This window comes from Bos grunniens, chromosome 19, assembly GCF_055505025.1.
Source record: "Bos grunniens cultivar Pamir isolate PY7600 chromosome 19, Bosgru_T2T1.0, whole genome shotgun sequence".
NCBI lineage: Eukaryota > Metazoa > Chordata > Mammalia > Artiodactyla > Bovidae > Bos > Bos grunniens.
This window is the reverse complement of record NC_141183.1, coordinates 980,101-996,716: the sequence shown is the minus strand read 5'-3', so window position 1 is coordinate 996,716 and position 16,616 is coordinate 980,101. Positions and strand designations below refer to the sequence as shown.

Sequence of the window (16,616 nt, the reverse complement as noted above, 5' to 3'; positions counted from 1 at the left end):
AAAATAACTCAATAAAGATGTTGAACAGAAGAGTTTGGACTGTAACAGACATCTCTGGGCCAGAGATAAAGATGTGAGATTTACTAAGTACATGGTACTTGAAGCTTTATGAGATCACTTCAGAAGTGGGCATATATACAAAGAGATGGTCTAGGGTTGAACCCAGGTAACTTTGAAACATGGAATCCTGGTGGGAAAGGAGGACTCAGTTCAAAGGAGATTGAAAAAGAGCCTCCAAACAAGTAGGGAGAAAACCATCGGATGCGTCTGGCACCACGCAAGCACAGAGAGGACAGGGCTTCAGGAAGGAGAAAAGCACTTACGAGAGAGGGCATCGATGAGGACCCAGAAGGCCCCGCTGCCTGCAGACACACGGATTGCACAGCCGCAGAGCGAGTCACTCTAAAGAAATCCAGAAACGAGCTGAGCAGCTCCTACACAATGCCAGGCTCTGGCTGCAGCAGGCCTTGCTTTTACAAGCCCCACAGGACTGCAGTCCTTAACGGGCACAGGGACAGTGGGCCCGCGGTGACACACCTGGGCCGTGTCCAGGGGAGCAGGATACACACTCCTGCCATAGACCCCCCCACTCTCCACTGCCAGCTGCTCCCTGCGGAGCATAGGGTTTGCACTCCACAGACACACAAGAGATAAGGAGAAAGGAGTCACGGCAGACCACTACAGACAGTCATCAAATCACAAAGGAAGACAGCATGAGAGGAATAAATGAACAAAGGAATTACAAAACAGCCAGAAAACTTTAAAAATGGCAGCAGTAAATCCATAACTGTCACTAACTACTTTAATGGAAATGGATTAGATACTCTAATGTAAATAAAGACAGTGGCCGTATGAATTAGGATTAAGAAAACAAAACAGACTCAACTATATGCTGCCTATAACTAAGCCTACAAGAGATTCACTTCAGCTTCAAGTACACATAGTCTGAAAGTAGAGGGATAAAAGAAGATAATCCACAGCAAATGGAAACCAAAATCCAGCAGAAGCAGATGCACTTTATCACACTCAAGAGACCTGAAGCCAACAGCTGTAACAAGAGACAAAGAAGGCCCTCATACAACGATAAAAGGGCCAACTGATTAAAAGAATGCAGCACTAGTAAACACTTATGCACCTAACACAGGAGGAAGAAATATATAATACGTATATATTAACAGACCTGAAGAGAGAAACAGACAATCAAATAACAGCAGGGATATCAACCCCACTTTCAACAGTGGATAGACCAGCCAGCGAGAAAGCCGGTAAGGAGACTCTGCACTGGAACTATGCATTGGACCAGATGCACCTACGAGAAAGCCGGTAAGGAGACTCTGCACTTGAACTATGCATTAGACCAGATGCACCTAAGGGACACTCCACTCAACAGCAGCAAAGCACACATTCGTCTTAAGAGCACACAAAACCTTCTCCAGGATATCATTTGATAAGCCATAATGGAACAGAATACAAAGAAGACTGTACACACATGTACAGCTGAATCACTTTCCTGTACAACGTAAATTAACACAACATTGTAAATCACCTATACTTGAAAAACTGAACACGGAGAAAAAGAGAAGAATAATAGTCGCCTGGAGCTGAGGGTAGGGGAAAGAGGGGGAGACTGGTTTTTGAAAGATCACAAATTTTAATTAAAGATAAATAAGGTCTGAGGATATAAAGATAACTGTGGTTGATAACATTGTATTGTATAATTAAAATTTGCTAATAAAGTAGAACTTTTTAAAAAACTTCTTAAAACCATTTTTAAAAAATTATATGGTCATCTTAATAAAAACAAAAACTTTCTGATACCCTGTAATATCTATGCCCCAACCAGTAACACTGAAGAAGCTGAAGTTGAACAGTTCTATGAAGACCTACAAAACCTTTTAGAACTAACACCCCCAAAATATGTCCTTTTCATTATAGGGGACTGGAATGCAAAAGTAGGAAGTCAAGAAACACCTGGAGTAACAAGCAAATTTGGCCTTGGAATACGGAATGAAGCAGGGCAAAGACTAATAGAGTTTTGCCAAGAAAATGCACTGGTCATAACAAACACCCTCTTCCAACAACACAAGAGAAGACTCTATACATGGATATCACCAGATGGTCAACACCAAAATCAGATTGATTATATTCTTTGCAGCCAAAGATGGAGAAGCTCTATACAGTCAGCAAAAACAAGACCAGGAGCTGACTGTGGCTCAGACCATGAACTCCTTATTGCCAAATTCAGACTTAAATTGAAGAAAGTAGGGAAAACCACTAGACCATTCAGGTATGACCTAAATCAAATTCCTTATGATTATACAGTGGAAGTGACAAATAGATTTAAGGGCCTAGATATGATAGATAGAGTGCCTGATGAGCTATGGACTGAGGTTCGTGACACTGTACAAGAGACAGGGATCAAGACCATCCCCATAGAAAAGAAATGCAAAAAAGCAAAATGGCTGTCTGGGGAGGCTTTACAGATAGCTGTGAAAAGAAGAGAAGTGAAAAGCAAAGGAGAAAAGGAAAGATATAAGCATCTGAATGCAGAGTTCCAAAGAATAGCAAGAAGAGACAAGAAACCCTTCTTCAGCGATCAATGTAAAGAAATAAGAGGAAAACAACAGAATGGGAAAGATAGAGATCTCTTCAAGAAAATCAGAGATACCAAAGGAACATTTCATGCAAAGATGGGCTCTATAAAGGACAGAAATGGTATGGACCTAACAGAAGCAGAAGATATTTAGAAGAGATGGCAAGATACACAGAAGAACTGTACAAAAAAGATCTTCACGACCCAGATAATCACGATGGTGTGATCACTGACCTAGAGCCAGACATCCTGGAATGTGAAGTCAAGTGGGCCTTAGAAAGCATCACTACGAACAAAGCTAGTGGAGGTGATGGAATTCCAGTTGAGCTCTTTCAAATCCTGAAAGATGATGCTGTGAAAGTGCTGCACTCAATATGCCAGCAAATTTGGAAAACTCAGCAGTGGCCACAGGACTGGAAAAGGTCAGTTTTCATTCCAATCCCAAAGAAAGGCAATGCCAAAGAATGCTCAAACTACCGCACAATTGCACTCATCTCACACGCTAGTAAAGTAATGCTCAAAATTCTCCAAGCCAAGCTTCAGCAATATGTGAACCGTGAACTTCCTGATGTTCAAGCTGGTTTTAGAAAAGGCAGAGGAACCAGAGATCAAATTGCCAACATCCGCTGGATCACGGAAAAAGCAAGAGAGTTCCAGAAAAACATCTATTTCTGCTTTATTGACTATGAAGAAGCCTTTGACTGTGTGGATCACAATAACCTGTGGAAAATTCTTCAAGAGATGGGAATACCAGAACACCTGACCTGCCTCTTGAGAAACCTATATGCAGGTCAGGAAGTAACAGTTAGAACTGGACATGGAACAATAGACTGGTTCCAAATAGGAAAAGGAGTACGTCAAGGCTGTATATTGTCACCCTGCTTATTTAACTTCTATGCAGAGTACATCATGAGAAACGTTGGGCTGGAAGAAGCACAAGCTGGAATCAAGATTGCGGGGAGAAATATCAAGAACCTCAGATATGCAGATGACACCACCCTTATGGCAGAAAGTGAAGAGGAACGAAAAAGCCTCTTGATGAAAGTGAAAGAGGAGAGTGAAAAAGTTGGCTTAAAGCTCAACATTCAGAAAACGAAGATCATGGCATCTGGTCCCATCACTTCATGGCAAATAGATGGGGAAACAGTGGAAACAGTGTGAGACTTTATTTTGGGGGGCTCCAAAATCACTGCAGATGGTGACTGCAGCCATGGAATTAAAAGATGCTTTCTCCTTGGGAGAAAAGTTATGACCAACCTAGATAGCATATTAAAAAGCAGAGACATTACCATCTAGTCAAGGCTATGGTTTTTCCAGTGGTCATGTATGGATGTGAGAGTTGGACTGTGAAGAAAGCTGAGTGCCGAAGAATTGACGCTTTTGAACTGCTGTGTTGGAGAAGACTCTTGAGAGTCCCTTGGACTGCAAGGAGATCCAACCAGTCCATTCTGAAGGAGATCAGCCCTGGGATTTCTTTGGAAGGAATGATGCTAAAGCTGAAACTCCAGTACTTTGGCCACCTCATGCGAAGAATTGACTCATTGGAAAAGAGTCTGATGCTGGGAGAGAATGGGGGCAGGAGGAGAAGGGGACGACAGAGGATGAGATGGCTGGATGGCATCACTGACTCAATGGACGTGAGTCTGAATGAACTCCGGGAGTTGGTGATGGACAGGGAGGCCTGGCGTGCTGCAATTCATGGGCTTGCAAAGAGTCGGACACGACTGAGTGACTGCACTGAACTGATGTGACTTATTCCACTTAGCGTAATACCTTCCAAGTCAATCCATGTTGTAAAAAAATGGCAAGATTTCCTTCTTTTTATGGCTGAATAATATTCCATTGTGTGTATACACATCTTTCTTGCCTGTTGATCTACTGATGGACAGTTAGGTTGCTTCCATATCTAGATTATTGTAAATAATGCTGTTATGAACACTGGGGTGCACATAACTTTTCAAATCATGTGTTTGTTTTCTTCAGATAAACACCCAGAAGTAGAAGCGCTGGATCATATCGTAGTTCACTTTTTAATTTTTGAGAAACCTCCATACTGTTTTTCATAGTGGATGTTCCAATTTACATCCCAACCAATATTTCATGAGAGTTCCCTTTAATCCACATCCTCACCAACACTTGTTTGTTTCTTGTCTTTATAATAACTGCCATGCTAACAAGTGTGGGGTGATATCTCACTGCAGTTTTCTAAAAACCAAAACAAACCAACAAAACAGAACAAACAGAAATAAACTTCACAGATAAGAGAAGAAACCAGAGGCTGGCAGAGGAGACAGGAGTGAGGGGATGGAAGGAACAGGTGAAGGGGATGAAGTGGAACGAGTGCAGTTATGAGCGGTGAGTCGTGGGGATGTCATGAACACCTCAGGGCACACCCTCAGTAACGCTGCAGTGACTGTGTGGTGATAGACGGTATACACTTAATGTGGTGACCATTTGTGATGTGTTGTTGTTGTTCAGTCGCTCAGTTGTGTCCGACTCTTTGTGACCCCATGGACTGCAGCACACCAGGCCTCCCTATCCTTCACCAACTCCTGGAGTTCACTCAAACTCATGTCCATCAAGTCGGTGATGCCATCCAGCCATCTCATCCTCTGTTGTCCCCTTCTCCTCCTGCCCCCAATCCCTCCCAGCATCAGGGTCTTTTCCAATGAGTCAGTTCTTCACATCAGGTGGCCAAAGTATTGGAGCTTCAGCTTTAGCATCAGTCCTTCCAATGAATATTAGGACTGATCTCCTTTAGGATGGACTGGTTGGATCTCCTTGCTGTGCAAGGGACTCTCAAGAGTCTTCAACACCACAGCCCAAAAGCATCAATTCTTGGGCATTCAGTCTTCTTTATGATCCAACTCTCACATCCATACATGAGTACTGGGAAAACCATAGCTTTGACTAGACGGACCTTTGATGGCAAAATGATGTCTCTGCTTTTTAATATGCTACCTAGGTTTGTCATAGCTTTTCTTCCAAGGAGCAAGTGTCATTTAATTTTGTGGCTGCAGTCACCATCTGCAGTCATTTGGAGCCCAAGAAAATAAAATCTGTCACTGTTTCCATTGTTTCCCCATGTATTTGCCATGAAATGATGGAACCGGGTGCCATGATCTTCGTTTTTTGAATGTTGTAATGTATAAAAATGTATAAAAATGTCAAATATTACATGTTACACTTGAAACTAATAATCATGTAAATGAATCATACTTCAATAAAATAATAAAATGGCAAAACAGTAGATAGTTCTATTTAATGTGACCATAAACGATTTTGATTTTTTTATCTGTGCTCTTCTGTAATTTTACAACTCTCTACAGAAGCATGTACTAGTTTGTGATAAAAATAAAGCTAAAGAACAGATACTTTGAAAAGTATTCTCATTGCACAATGTTGGCAACCAGAGTTCACCCTCCAAGGACCTTGGGTGGGTTCACTTGAACAGAAGTCTTCTGTTACAATAGTAGGAAAAAAAGCATTTCTTTTTTTAGATTAGCCCAGAACTTAAGTGGCAGTGACATATAATAAACTTCTTAAATAACTCAACTATAAAATAATTTACCAATTTCTGGTTACATTTAATCCAGCTTTGACATAATTAATTTAATTTTAGCTATATAAAATCTAAAATGATTTCATGCATTTCAAATAATATCTTCCTGCTCTCCAGCTTTATATAATATCTAGGTTTTTAATGGTAACATTATAGGTAAATATGAAAATCTGATATATTTTAATTGAAAATGCATTATAAACTGTATCTGTTCTTAATTTTAGTAATAATAATAAAAGAAAAAATACTGAATATTTACAAATTTAATTGGTCTTTATACATTCTTCATTAAGGGCTTCCCTGGTAGCTCAATCAGTAAAGAAATTGCCTGAAGTGCAGAAGACCCAGGTTCAATCCCTGGGTCAGGAAGATCCCCTGGAGAAGGAAATGGCAACCCAGTATTCTTGCCTGGAAAATCCTATGGACAGAGGAGCCTGGTGGGCTACAGTCGATGGGGCAAAAAGAGTGGGACACGATTTGGTGACTAAACCACCATGCCTTGGTTTAAACCAACACCACATCTTCTTTAATAAGTACCATAAAACAAAAGAAAAAAACTGAAAATTTACAAACTTAATCAGTCTTTAAATTTATATATTCTTGGTTAAAACCAACACCATACACGCTATTTTGATATTGCAGTAGAATCTATTTTTAGTTACTCCTCCAAGAAAACTTTAAAAAGTAAAAATCTTGTTTTCTACACAGAATAAAATGTCTTATCAAGGTGACCCTGTAAAAATGTTTTCATTCACTTAAAAGGCATAGAAATCTTCAGACTGAGTATTCAAGTTTGCAGGTTTCCTTTAGCTTCTTTCTAGATAGCTCCTTGATTCTATTTTTTTTTTCTATTTTAAAGTATATATCACTATTAATTCTTAGAGATTTTGTTTTAAAAAACCAAACTTACAAACAAAATGACTAAGCCACAGCTTCTCACTTCAGCAATATAGAAAACTAAATTTGGAATTATACTATTCAGCTGTACTTTAAAATCCCTACACAAGACTGGATTTAAACAAGCTCTGCCTTTCTACCAAAATTCAAACTTCCAGCCTCTGGGGCAAACTGCAAAACTACCTGCTTTGAATGTATCTTTATCCAGATTTTTGCAGTAAGCCTTGTTCAAATGAAAAACAAACATCATCAGCATGTAGTCCATTTCTTTGAATAATCACAAGATTGTTTAGTATTCCATTTAAATCTTCTTTAAGATTAGTCTCCAGCAAATAAAAGTACAAAAACACTGCCATTATAACACTGCAGTTTTACTATCTTTACTCTAAGGCATGCTTATTTGAAGATTAATCCCTGTTCTTACTAATATTATAAATGTTGATTTATGACAACACACACACAATCAGAGATAAACGAAGGCGATTTAAAAGAACCTTATAGGAAAGCTTTTCCATCCGTGTTTAAAAATATAACTTTAGGGTAGTCTACTTTCCACTGTAAGGAGAGATTATGAATCTATGTATATTGAGAAAGTAAACACTGTGTTTTTATAAAGCCATATGTCAGTGTGTTGGAAAAATAACACCCCAAAACTATTTAATAAAAAACAAAACTATAGATAAAGCCAGGCAAAAAGAACAGGTGCTGTTCATTTTTGTATAAGAATAACTTTCAATAAACCAGATGGTGAACATTTGCTGAACATCACTAGCATTGAGAGTTGGCTTCAAAACAGGTCAAATAAAAATATAATTCAAGAACACTGTGAATCATTTTAGAAAACATCAGGAATTTTTTCTAACAGTTCTGTGTGCAAGTGAAATTGTACTTGTGGGTAATGGTACATGAAAATGAAATTATGCATTTTCTATAAAGGCCAATTATCAATAACAGAAATCCATTATGGGAGGGAGGAATATCTGTGAAAATCAAGACTATGGTAAAATTAGCCCTTAAGACGTTTTCACATTCTTTGCTCGCTCTAATACTAGCTCAATTTTAGTCACTCCGTCACCAGCTAACGGGTCCATGAACCAGATCCCCTGTGTCTTAGATCCTCCTACACAGAGTTGATACACTGCGTTTTCAGAATCAGAGGTTCAAACCTCCACCAGGGTGAAGTAAAAGTGAGCAAATCCTCCAACAGCTCCCCTCTGGTGCCAAACCAACCCGAACCCTCCAGCTTCAGTCAGCTCTGTGACAATGCCACTGCAGTCTAAAGGCACACGCTCCCGGGAGCTGCGTCGTACTCGGCACAACCTGAAAACTGGAGGGAGGTAAATAACTGGGAATAAGCACGTTCCTCACAGCACGGCTACTAACATCCGAAACGTAGAAACTGCTCAAATGGATACTGACAGTAGAATGGATGAATATATGCTCACTTTGAAATTCTCTTCCACAAATGAGAATAAAAATAGAACTACAATCTGATCTAGCAATTCCACTCCTGGGTACACAGAAAAAGCGAAAACACACATACACCCCAGTGTGCATAGCAGCACTCTTTACAATACCCAAGACACGGGAACAACCCAAGGGCCCATCAACAGATGATGAGTGGATGAGGAAGATGTGGCAACGGAGTACTACTCAGCCACTAAAAAGAACGATATTCTGCCATTTACAGCAACATGGCAGGATCTGGAGAATATTATGCTTAGTGAAATCAGTCAGAGAAAGACAAATACTGTATGACCTCACTTATATGTGGAATCTAAAAAATAATACAGATGAACACATATGCAAAACAGAGACAGACTTTCAGATAGAGGAAACAGACTTGTCCTTAGTGAAGGAGAGAAGAGAAGGGGAGGGGAGAATGAGGGGCATGGGATTAAGAGACACAAACTAGTATGTATAAAGTAGGTAAGCAACAAGGATACAGGGGTAGCGCAGGAAATCACAGCCCTCATCTCATAATAACTTATCGGGGGGGATAATCTGCAAAAACACAAGTCGCTAGGCTGTACAACCCAAACTAACAAAATACTGTAGATCAACTAAGCTTTTTTTTAAATGGAGGCTTCATTTCATAGCCATGCTTATTTCATTTTTAAAATTTTAAATAACACATTGTTAGACATTTATTTACAATAATTTTATACAGACTTAAAAGCTATTATGTAAATAAAGGTATAATTAATTGAATAAATTTATTTACTCTTAATATTGAAAATGACATAGTGTAGACATATCAACCACCTATAATTAAAATCTTTAAACAATGCAATTAGTTTTTAAATTTTACGGGAGTAGGGTTGACCACCATGTCTGCGTGTCTTTTGTTCTTCTCTAACTCTTCTCTGTGTCAGCGAAGCCTGCTTCCATTCAGTGCTTGACCGTGAGGTACTCTTGGGGACTCCAGGGCACACGGCTGGCGGGCACGCCTGGACTCCTGCTGGTGGCCAGCGCTGGGAGGGCCTCTGCCTTCCTCCGGGTAGCTGGAGTTCTCCCCAGGGCCTCGTAGCCAGTGGCCAGAGCCTTACTCTCTTGGGACTGATAACCACTGCACAGTCACCTGCTCTGACACTAAGAATCACAATATGTGAGCTACAACCAGAGGCAAGTTTACAAGAAAGACTGACAAAAGAAAAGCGCAAAGTGAAACTATGAGTCACCTGTGAACTGTCACAGGAAGAAAACTTAGAGCATATCTAAAATGTAATATCATCTTTCATGGAAAATATCTCGTACTTTCATTAAAAATATCCTAATTTGACACTTATTAGAAAGCTGTACTTCCTAGTCTGTATTCTATTGGCCTCCGAATAACCACTCCTAAAATTCTGTGGCAGGGTGTCCTTCCACTCTAAAAAATAAAAAATAGACTATCAACCTTATCATCTGTCCATTTATTATAAGAAATACACAAAAGGTTTTTCCAGTCGAAACCCCGAGACACTACTTGTTGTTGTTCAGTCACTCAGTCAGGTTTGACTCTTCGTGACCCCACAGACTGCAGCACACCAAGCCTCCCTGTCCTTCACCATCTCCCAGAGCTTACTCAAACTCATGTCTATTGAGTCAGTGATGTCATCCAACCATCTCATCCTCTATCGTCTCCTTCTTCTCCCGCCCTCAATCCTTCCCAGCATCAGGGTCTTTTCAAATGAGACAGTTCTTCGCATCAGGTGTCCAAAGTATTGGAGCTTCAGCTTCAGGATCAGTCCTTCCAATGAATATTCAGGGTGGATTTCCTTTAGGATTCACTGGTTGGATCTCCTTGCAGTCCAAGGGACTCTCAAGAGTCTTCTCCAACACCACAGTTCAAAAGCATCAATTGTTCGGCATTCAGTCTTCTTTATGGTCCAACTCACACATCCATACATATCCACTGGAAAAACCACAGCTTTGACTATACGGACCTTTGTTGGAAAAGTGTGCCTCTGCTTTTTAATATGCTGTCTAGGTTGGTCATAGCTTTTCTTCCAATGAGCAAGCATCTTTTAATTTCATGGCTGCAGTCACCATCTGCAGAGATTTTGGAGCCCCCAAAAATAAAATGTCACTGTTTCCATTTGCCATGAAGTAATGGGACTGGATGCCATGACCTTAGTTTTTTGAATGTTGAGTTTTAAACCAGGCTTTTCACTCTCCTCTATCACCTTCATCAAGAGGCCCAGATACTTAGAGCTCATGTATTTCCAGAGACTGTGTTCACAGCCTGCCCTATCCCATGCTGACTGAGGGATTTGCAGCAAGCTGAAAGTCCTCAAGACTCTGAGGAGTTTCTGGACATGCTGATTTTAGAAAATGCAAAATGTAGAGAAAAATTTTTAAATCCCATATTCTCAACAATTAAGGATAACCATCATTAATGTTTATAATTCTTCCTTCAAAAATCTTCACTGGTTTCTTTTGTCTTTACCGTTGTTTTAAGCTACCAAAGTACCATACTATAGTCTCATCGGCAAAGATTCAAACTATACTGAAACATAAAGAGGAAAACATGAACATCAACCCAAACACTCAAGTACATATGCATTCCCAGGTTGCTTTCAGTGCATTTACACACACACACACACACACACACACACACACAGAATCTGCTTTCTAAATGCAACCTTGTATCAAAGGTAAAAGGTCAGACCATTAACCTGGAAGGAACATATTGGGCTACACCCTCAGGTCTCCACAAAATGCAAAAGCACATCTTAACACTGTGATGTCAGCTTTTACTGAGGGTCATAATGAGAAGTGGCCAGTTAGCATTTTCTGCAAAATAACGTATGGAAGATCTTGTACCTTATTATTTATTCTGTTTGGTCAGGAAAAAAAAAGTCAATCATGATATTATCCTTCTAAAATTTGGTGCCATGAGGAGTCTTCTGGGGATGATGAGAATCTTCTAAAACTGAACTATAGTGATCGCTGCACAACTCTGAATTTCTAAATGTCAGTGAGCTATATGGTGAAACTAAGCAAATTCTATGGGATGAGAATTAGACTTCAATAAAGCTGTTGGAAGGAATGATGCTAAAGCTGAAACTCCAGTACTTTGGCCACCTCATGCGAAGAGTTGACTCATTGGAAAAGACTCTGATGCTGGGAGGGATTGGGGGCAGGAGGAGAAGGGGACGACACAGGATGAGATGGCTGGATGGCATCACTGACTCGATGGACGTGAGTCTGAGTGAACTCCGGGAGTTGGTGTTGGACAGGGAGGCCTGGCGTGCTGCGATTCATGGGGTCGCGAAGAGTTGGACACGACTGAGCGACTGATCTGATTTGATCTGATCTGAAAGCTGTTAAAAAAAAAAACGTGCCAGGGTAAGATCACCTCTTCTGACGAACTTGTCTGTCCCCTGCATAAGATAGAGAGAGAGAAAGCGTAAGAGCTGACATACACAGCAGACACTGCTGGAGGTGCCCTGCAGGAACTGTCCCAAGCCTCTTCACAGCCTCAGGAGGAAGGTCACGTGACGGAGGTAAAGACTGAGCACACAGATGGAGCCCCAGGCCCGGCGTCACAGGCTGGTAGCCTGAGCTGGAGCCTGGACCCACGAGAGCTGGAGCCGGAGCCCATACTCTTACACGAAGCTCGAGTGCCTCCCCAAACCACCTGAAACAGTTCCGGTCAAGGTGGATTTGGAATTTCAATCCAGAAACAATTTCATCTCATTGCATACCCATCCGACTTTATATGCTTACATTACACTTTAATTTCAATCATATGTTAATTTCTATTTATACTGTAAGCCATTTCAGTCTGTTTTAGAAATACAGATATTTTATTTGCTGTTTCTTGTTATAAGTTCACTGTATCTCTATATTATAAACACAGGAAATATTCACTTGCTGAAGTAACCTCTAAAAAAAAATCACTCATTTATTTTCCTGCCTTCACCATTATGTAAGTGGAATCAGCCTTACAAAATATCAGTAACATGCTAAAAAAAAAAAAAAAATTCTAGATAGAAACCCCAGGATGAAAATAACATTTTGTATTTAAATCCCTAAGACAGATTTTCTCCAAAAGGAAGAGCTGAGTAGCTTTAAAGACATTCTACTGGGTCAGCCTCTGGAAGAAAACACAGATTTTCATTCTGCATACATGAACAGAGGAAAAAACCCCTCAAAGAGGAGCACGGCGCACTGTGAGCATCCTGTCGACGGGAAGCCGCAAAGGGAGCCAGGTGAGCAGCAAGCGGCAGGGGCCCTCGGGCGGCCGCGCTCTGCAAGGACGTCGTGGACTCAGAGGGTCAAGCAGACTGCTTCTGGGTTGCCTATAATTCTTCCCCTAACTCCTGAAATAGCGACAGAAACACTGCGTTTCCCCCTATTACAAAATTTCTACTTTTACAAACAACGCAGGAATCCCAGCAATACATTGCTCAGGAGGAGGCAAAATACCTATTTCACACTGCTGTGAAAAGAAGGTCAGGAATGTCTCCTGTTAAGCTAAGCGGGGAAACCACACCGACAATCCCCCAGGGTCTCTGTGAAAGCCCCCCGTGCTCTGTGGGCGCCAACGTGCAGTACCCTGCACGTGGCACTGACAGATGGAAACAGTGCTTCAGTTGAATAAGGGCTTGCTTCCCGTAGGGCCGTTCACAACCACAGCATCTGAGGCCCTACGTCATGTGTTCTGGTGAAATCACCACTACTCGCTTTCAGCACTAAAAATCTGAAAGTTGAGATATATTAGTGTCAGAGTAGAAATACTTATGTTTACAACTGACAACACAAAAAAAGTTAGAATGGGTCAGAATAAACCTGTTTGAAGCAGTTCTGCATTTTACTGCCACAGAGGACTCTGCAAAAGCTATCAGCCAAGAAGACGGCTTCGGAGGCTTCACAGACTGCTTTAGGACAGTCAATTGATACGAGGTCTCAGAACAGCGCTCTGTTATTTCTACAGCACCCAAAACTTAGAAACAAAATGTGGTACACGTACTGATACCTACATGTGTTGTTCATAGCTGTTAACTCCTCCAAAAAAATTTTCAAAAGCATACTTTGTGTTAGTCGTTTGAAGAGTTACACCAAATTATTTTGTTACCTATGGTAATTTTCCATTCATAACTTAGTTTCTCATTTGGTTTAATTATTTATCTTTGAAAAATGAACACATACAACTCATACCATTTATAATTTCAGATACTTTTTAGTTACAAGGGGCTATAAAATATTTTCTGCATCAAAAATGAAATAGAAAGCAAAAAAAATGTTTAGGATATGCGTTGAATAAAAGTTGTAGGTAGTAGGAGAGTAAATTTAAACTTTCTTTTCTGAAAACCACGGACAAGCAGGCCAATCAACTTTCGGAGCTGCATTTACAGTAGGTGCCAGCTCCAAATCAGGGCCGCTCTTCACACCCATGGAGGCTGAAGTGTCGCCTGAGCTCCAAACCCGAGACTGAGTTGAACACATGCACCATGCTTCCAGGAGCCTATTAATTCCCATCTTGTCTCCAACTCTGACAGCCTCTTCTGTACATTCAACATGCACAGAGGAAAGCAACTCTACTGAGTGAAAGAATGGATGGATGGATGGATGGATGGATGCCACCACATTCTAAAGATCAGATTTTTCACCTTTGTGTATATTTATATTATGGAAAAAATTGTTAATAATCATGACAAATTTCCATATCATACACCTCTCTTCTAGAAAAATGGAGCTGTCTCTGGACCCACTGGGTCTAACACTATTCTTGGATTGAAAAGCAGCAGCAGTTGCCCCCAGAATATTCTCCTTCAGGGAAATAGCCAGGTTGTGCTGTTTGCTCTGACGTGCAAACCCCACAATAAACTACTCTCCTACTTCAGATCAGATTACTCCCATTGAGGTCACACACACATTTAGTGGAAGTAAAGACATCTTCTACAAGGGGAATGGAAGACACAGATCCACAAGGAACATTATTAACAATCTAAACTAGCTTTCTTTAACTCCAAGTAAAACTTCGCGTTTTGGTTAACACCTTGAAGCCTTAAATAGATTATGTCGTCTATTGAAACTATGGAGACTTCCGGATTTTTTCACAGTGAAAATGAAAAGATCACACTATTGCACTTATGTCAACAACTTGATACTTAACAATGCTACGGCCCTCAAATGCCCATGCCAGACTAGAAAATTGTTAAGAACAGGGCTGTGTCTTGAGCTATAGCTTCTAAACCTTCCATTTCTTTTCACATGATACTACAAAATATAGACATTGTAGGTAATAAAAAAATATTTGTTGATTTACTGTTACTTGAAGGAATTATCTCTTCCTTTATGGATATAAAATAAATGCACATCAACAAACTAATAGAAAAAGTGTAAAGAAGTCACAGGAGAGACAAAGTAGAACAAAACAGAAAGGAACACATGGAGCCTTGAATAGATAAAGAAGGTTGTGACTCAACATTTTGAGGAGGAAAACAATGAATTAAGGAGGGATAAGGGAGGACATCTCGTCCACAAGCAAGATGCCCTCGCTGTGCTGACATTCAAGTTGGCGCAGAAGCATGGTTATCTGACAACGCGTGATGAACGTCACAGCTCTCCTCTGAGCTCGTCTGACTCCCACGTGGGGACGTGGGGTCCGGGTACAGAAGAGACACTGGCACCCTGTGAGGCCCAGCACACGGCTCGCTGCACCAACAGGCAGGCGACGGCCGTGCGACCCTCCCAGGGAGAACCTGACACCCTCTGTGACCCTAGACATTCTTTTTGGCCTTTCTCTAAATTGTTCCTCTTTGGACATTTGGCAAAGCTCAGAAAATGGAACTTGCTGAGTCCCTGGGAGTCAGCTAGACACACTGCGCCCGAGCAAGCTCTCTGTCTAAGTCAGTTTCTTGGGCCAAGTGCCCTCCTGACCTTTCTTCCAAGAAAGTCCTCTTCACTCAAGGCTCTGCACTGTACCTGCCCAAGGGCTTGAACATCCTCCCAACTGGACTACAACACAGGAAGGAATTATACACGCTGTCTGAAACACCGTGAGAACGCAACATGTGTTGAATACATCAGTATTTTCCAGCTAAAAACTACAGGATAGTATCTAGTGATAAGTAAGGCCTAGTCAACTTAGTAGATGATTGGAAAAGACAAATATAATATATAAATATATATAAATACTTTAATGTGTATGCTTAGGTATCATAAAAAAAAAACCTTTGCTAAACAATGCCTGTATAATAGTCCATTTTTAAATATAACAACTGAAATATATCATTACCCAAATTCCTCCAAAAAAATCTACAGAGGAACTTCTGAATGTCCTAAGATCTAAATCTTATTGTTGTTATTGTTACTTTTAATCTGTTTTCATTTAAGAGGAGGAAAGCATCTGAAACCCCTAAGCTCTCTTTCTTACATTCCTGTCACTTAAAAACAGCTGAATTGATTTTTTTCCTTTAAAAAAAAACAAAAAAACAAAATTTATCGGCTAGTAATAAAATTCTGAAAATAGAGATTCATGATGGAAAATGGACTCAAACTAAACCACAGCAAGGTTATGATAAAAATAATAATGCTTGGGTTTTAGTCACTTAATTTGGCTCACAGTTTAGAGTATTTTTTTGAATTAAATATATTACAATTTTACTCACTTCAAAGCTTCCTCAAATTTATGGATTTTCTTTTGAGCATCTTCTTTTTCCTTATCAAGTTCACTCTGTAAGTCGTGAATCTGCCATGACAAAGACATAAAATTTACTAAAAGACAAATCAAGTTTCCTCAAAGGAAAAATACAATGAAACAGTAATCTTAAATCCATTCTTAATATAAAATTAGATTTAGATTTTTCAAGATAGAGGCTTGGTTAACCATAATCATTTACCATGAAATTATTTTAATACTATTCTTCTGATAATAACTTTCTGGTCAAAGGTAATCATTGTTTAAATGCGCCTGCATGTGGAATCCCTGTAAAATAAACTGATATGTACCTGTGGTGGATTCATTTTGATATTTGGCAAAACTAATACAATTATATAAAGTTTAAAAATAAAATAAAAAAAAAAGAAATTCAAAAAGGGAACTTCTGAAATTTTTTAACATTCCACATT

At 40.0% G+C, this 16,616-nt stretch overlaps 1 protein-coding gene across 50 annotated transcripts in view; it reads right to left on the bottom strand.

The window, feature by feature from the left end:
* CEP112 (centrosomal protein 112) overlaps positions 1-16,616 on the bottom strand; it is a 315,095-nt gene that overhangs the window by 204,811 nt on the left and 93,668 nt on the right. For 43 of the 50 annotated variants that reach the window (XR_015146986.1, XR_015146978.1, XR_015146981.1 and 40 more), the window contains one exon: positions 16,157-16,236. The exons of 1 other annotated variant lie outside the window; for it this stretch is intronic. Coding sequence is in view for 40 of the 49 variants with exons in the window: in XM_086355752.1 (XP_086211878.1) it covers positions 16,157-16,236 (80 nt within the window). In the remaining 9 variants the exon portion in view is untranslated. Of the gene's footprint in view, positions 1-9,249; positions 11,921-16,156; positions 16,237-16,616 lie in introns of those variants that run through there. 6 more of the 50 variants (XR_015146987.1, XR_015146983.1, XR_015146984.1 and 3 more) reach the window with 3 other exon arrangements.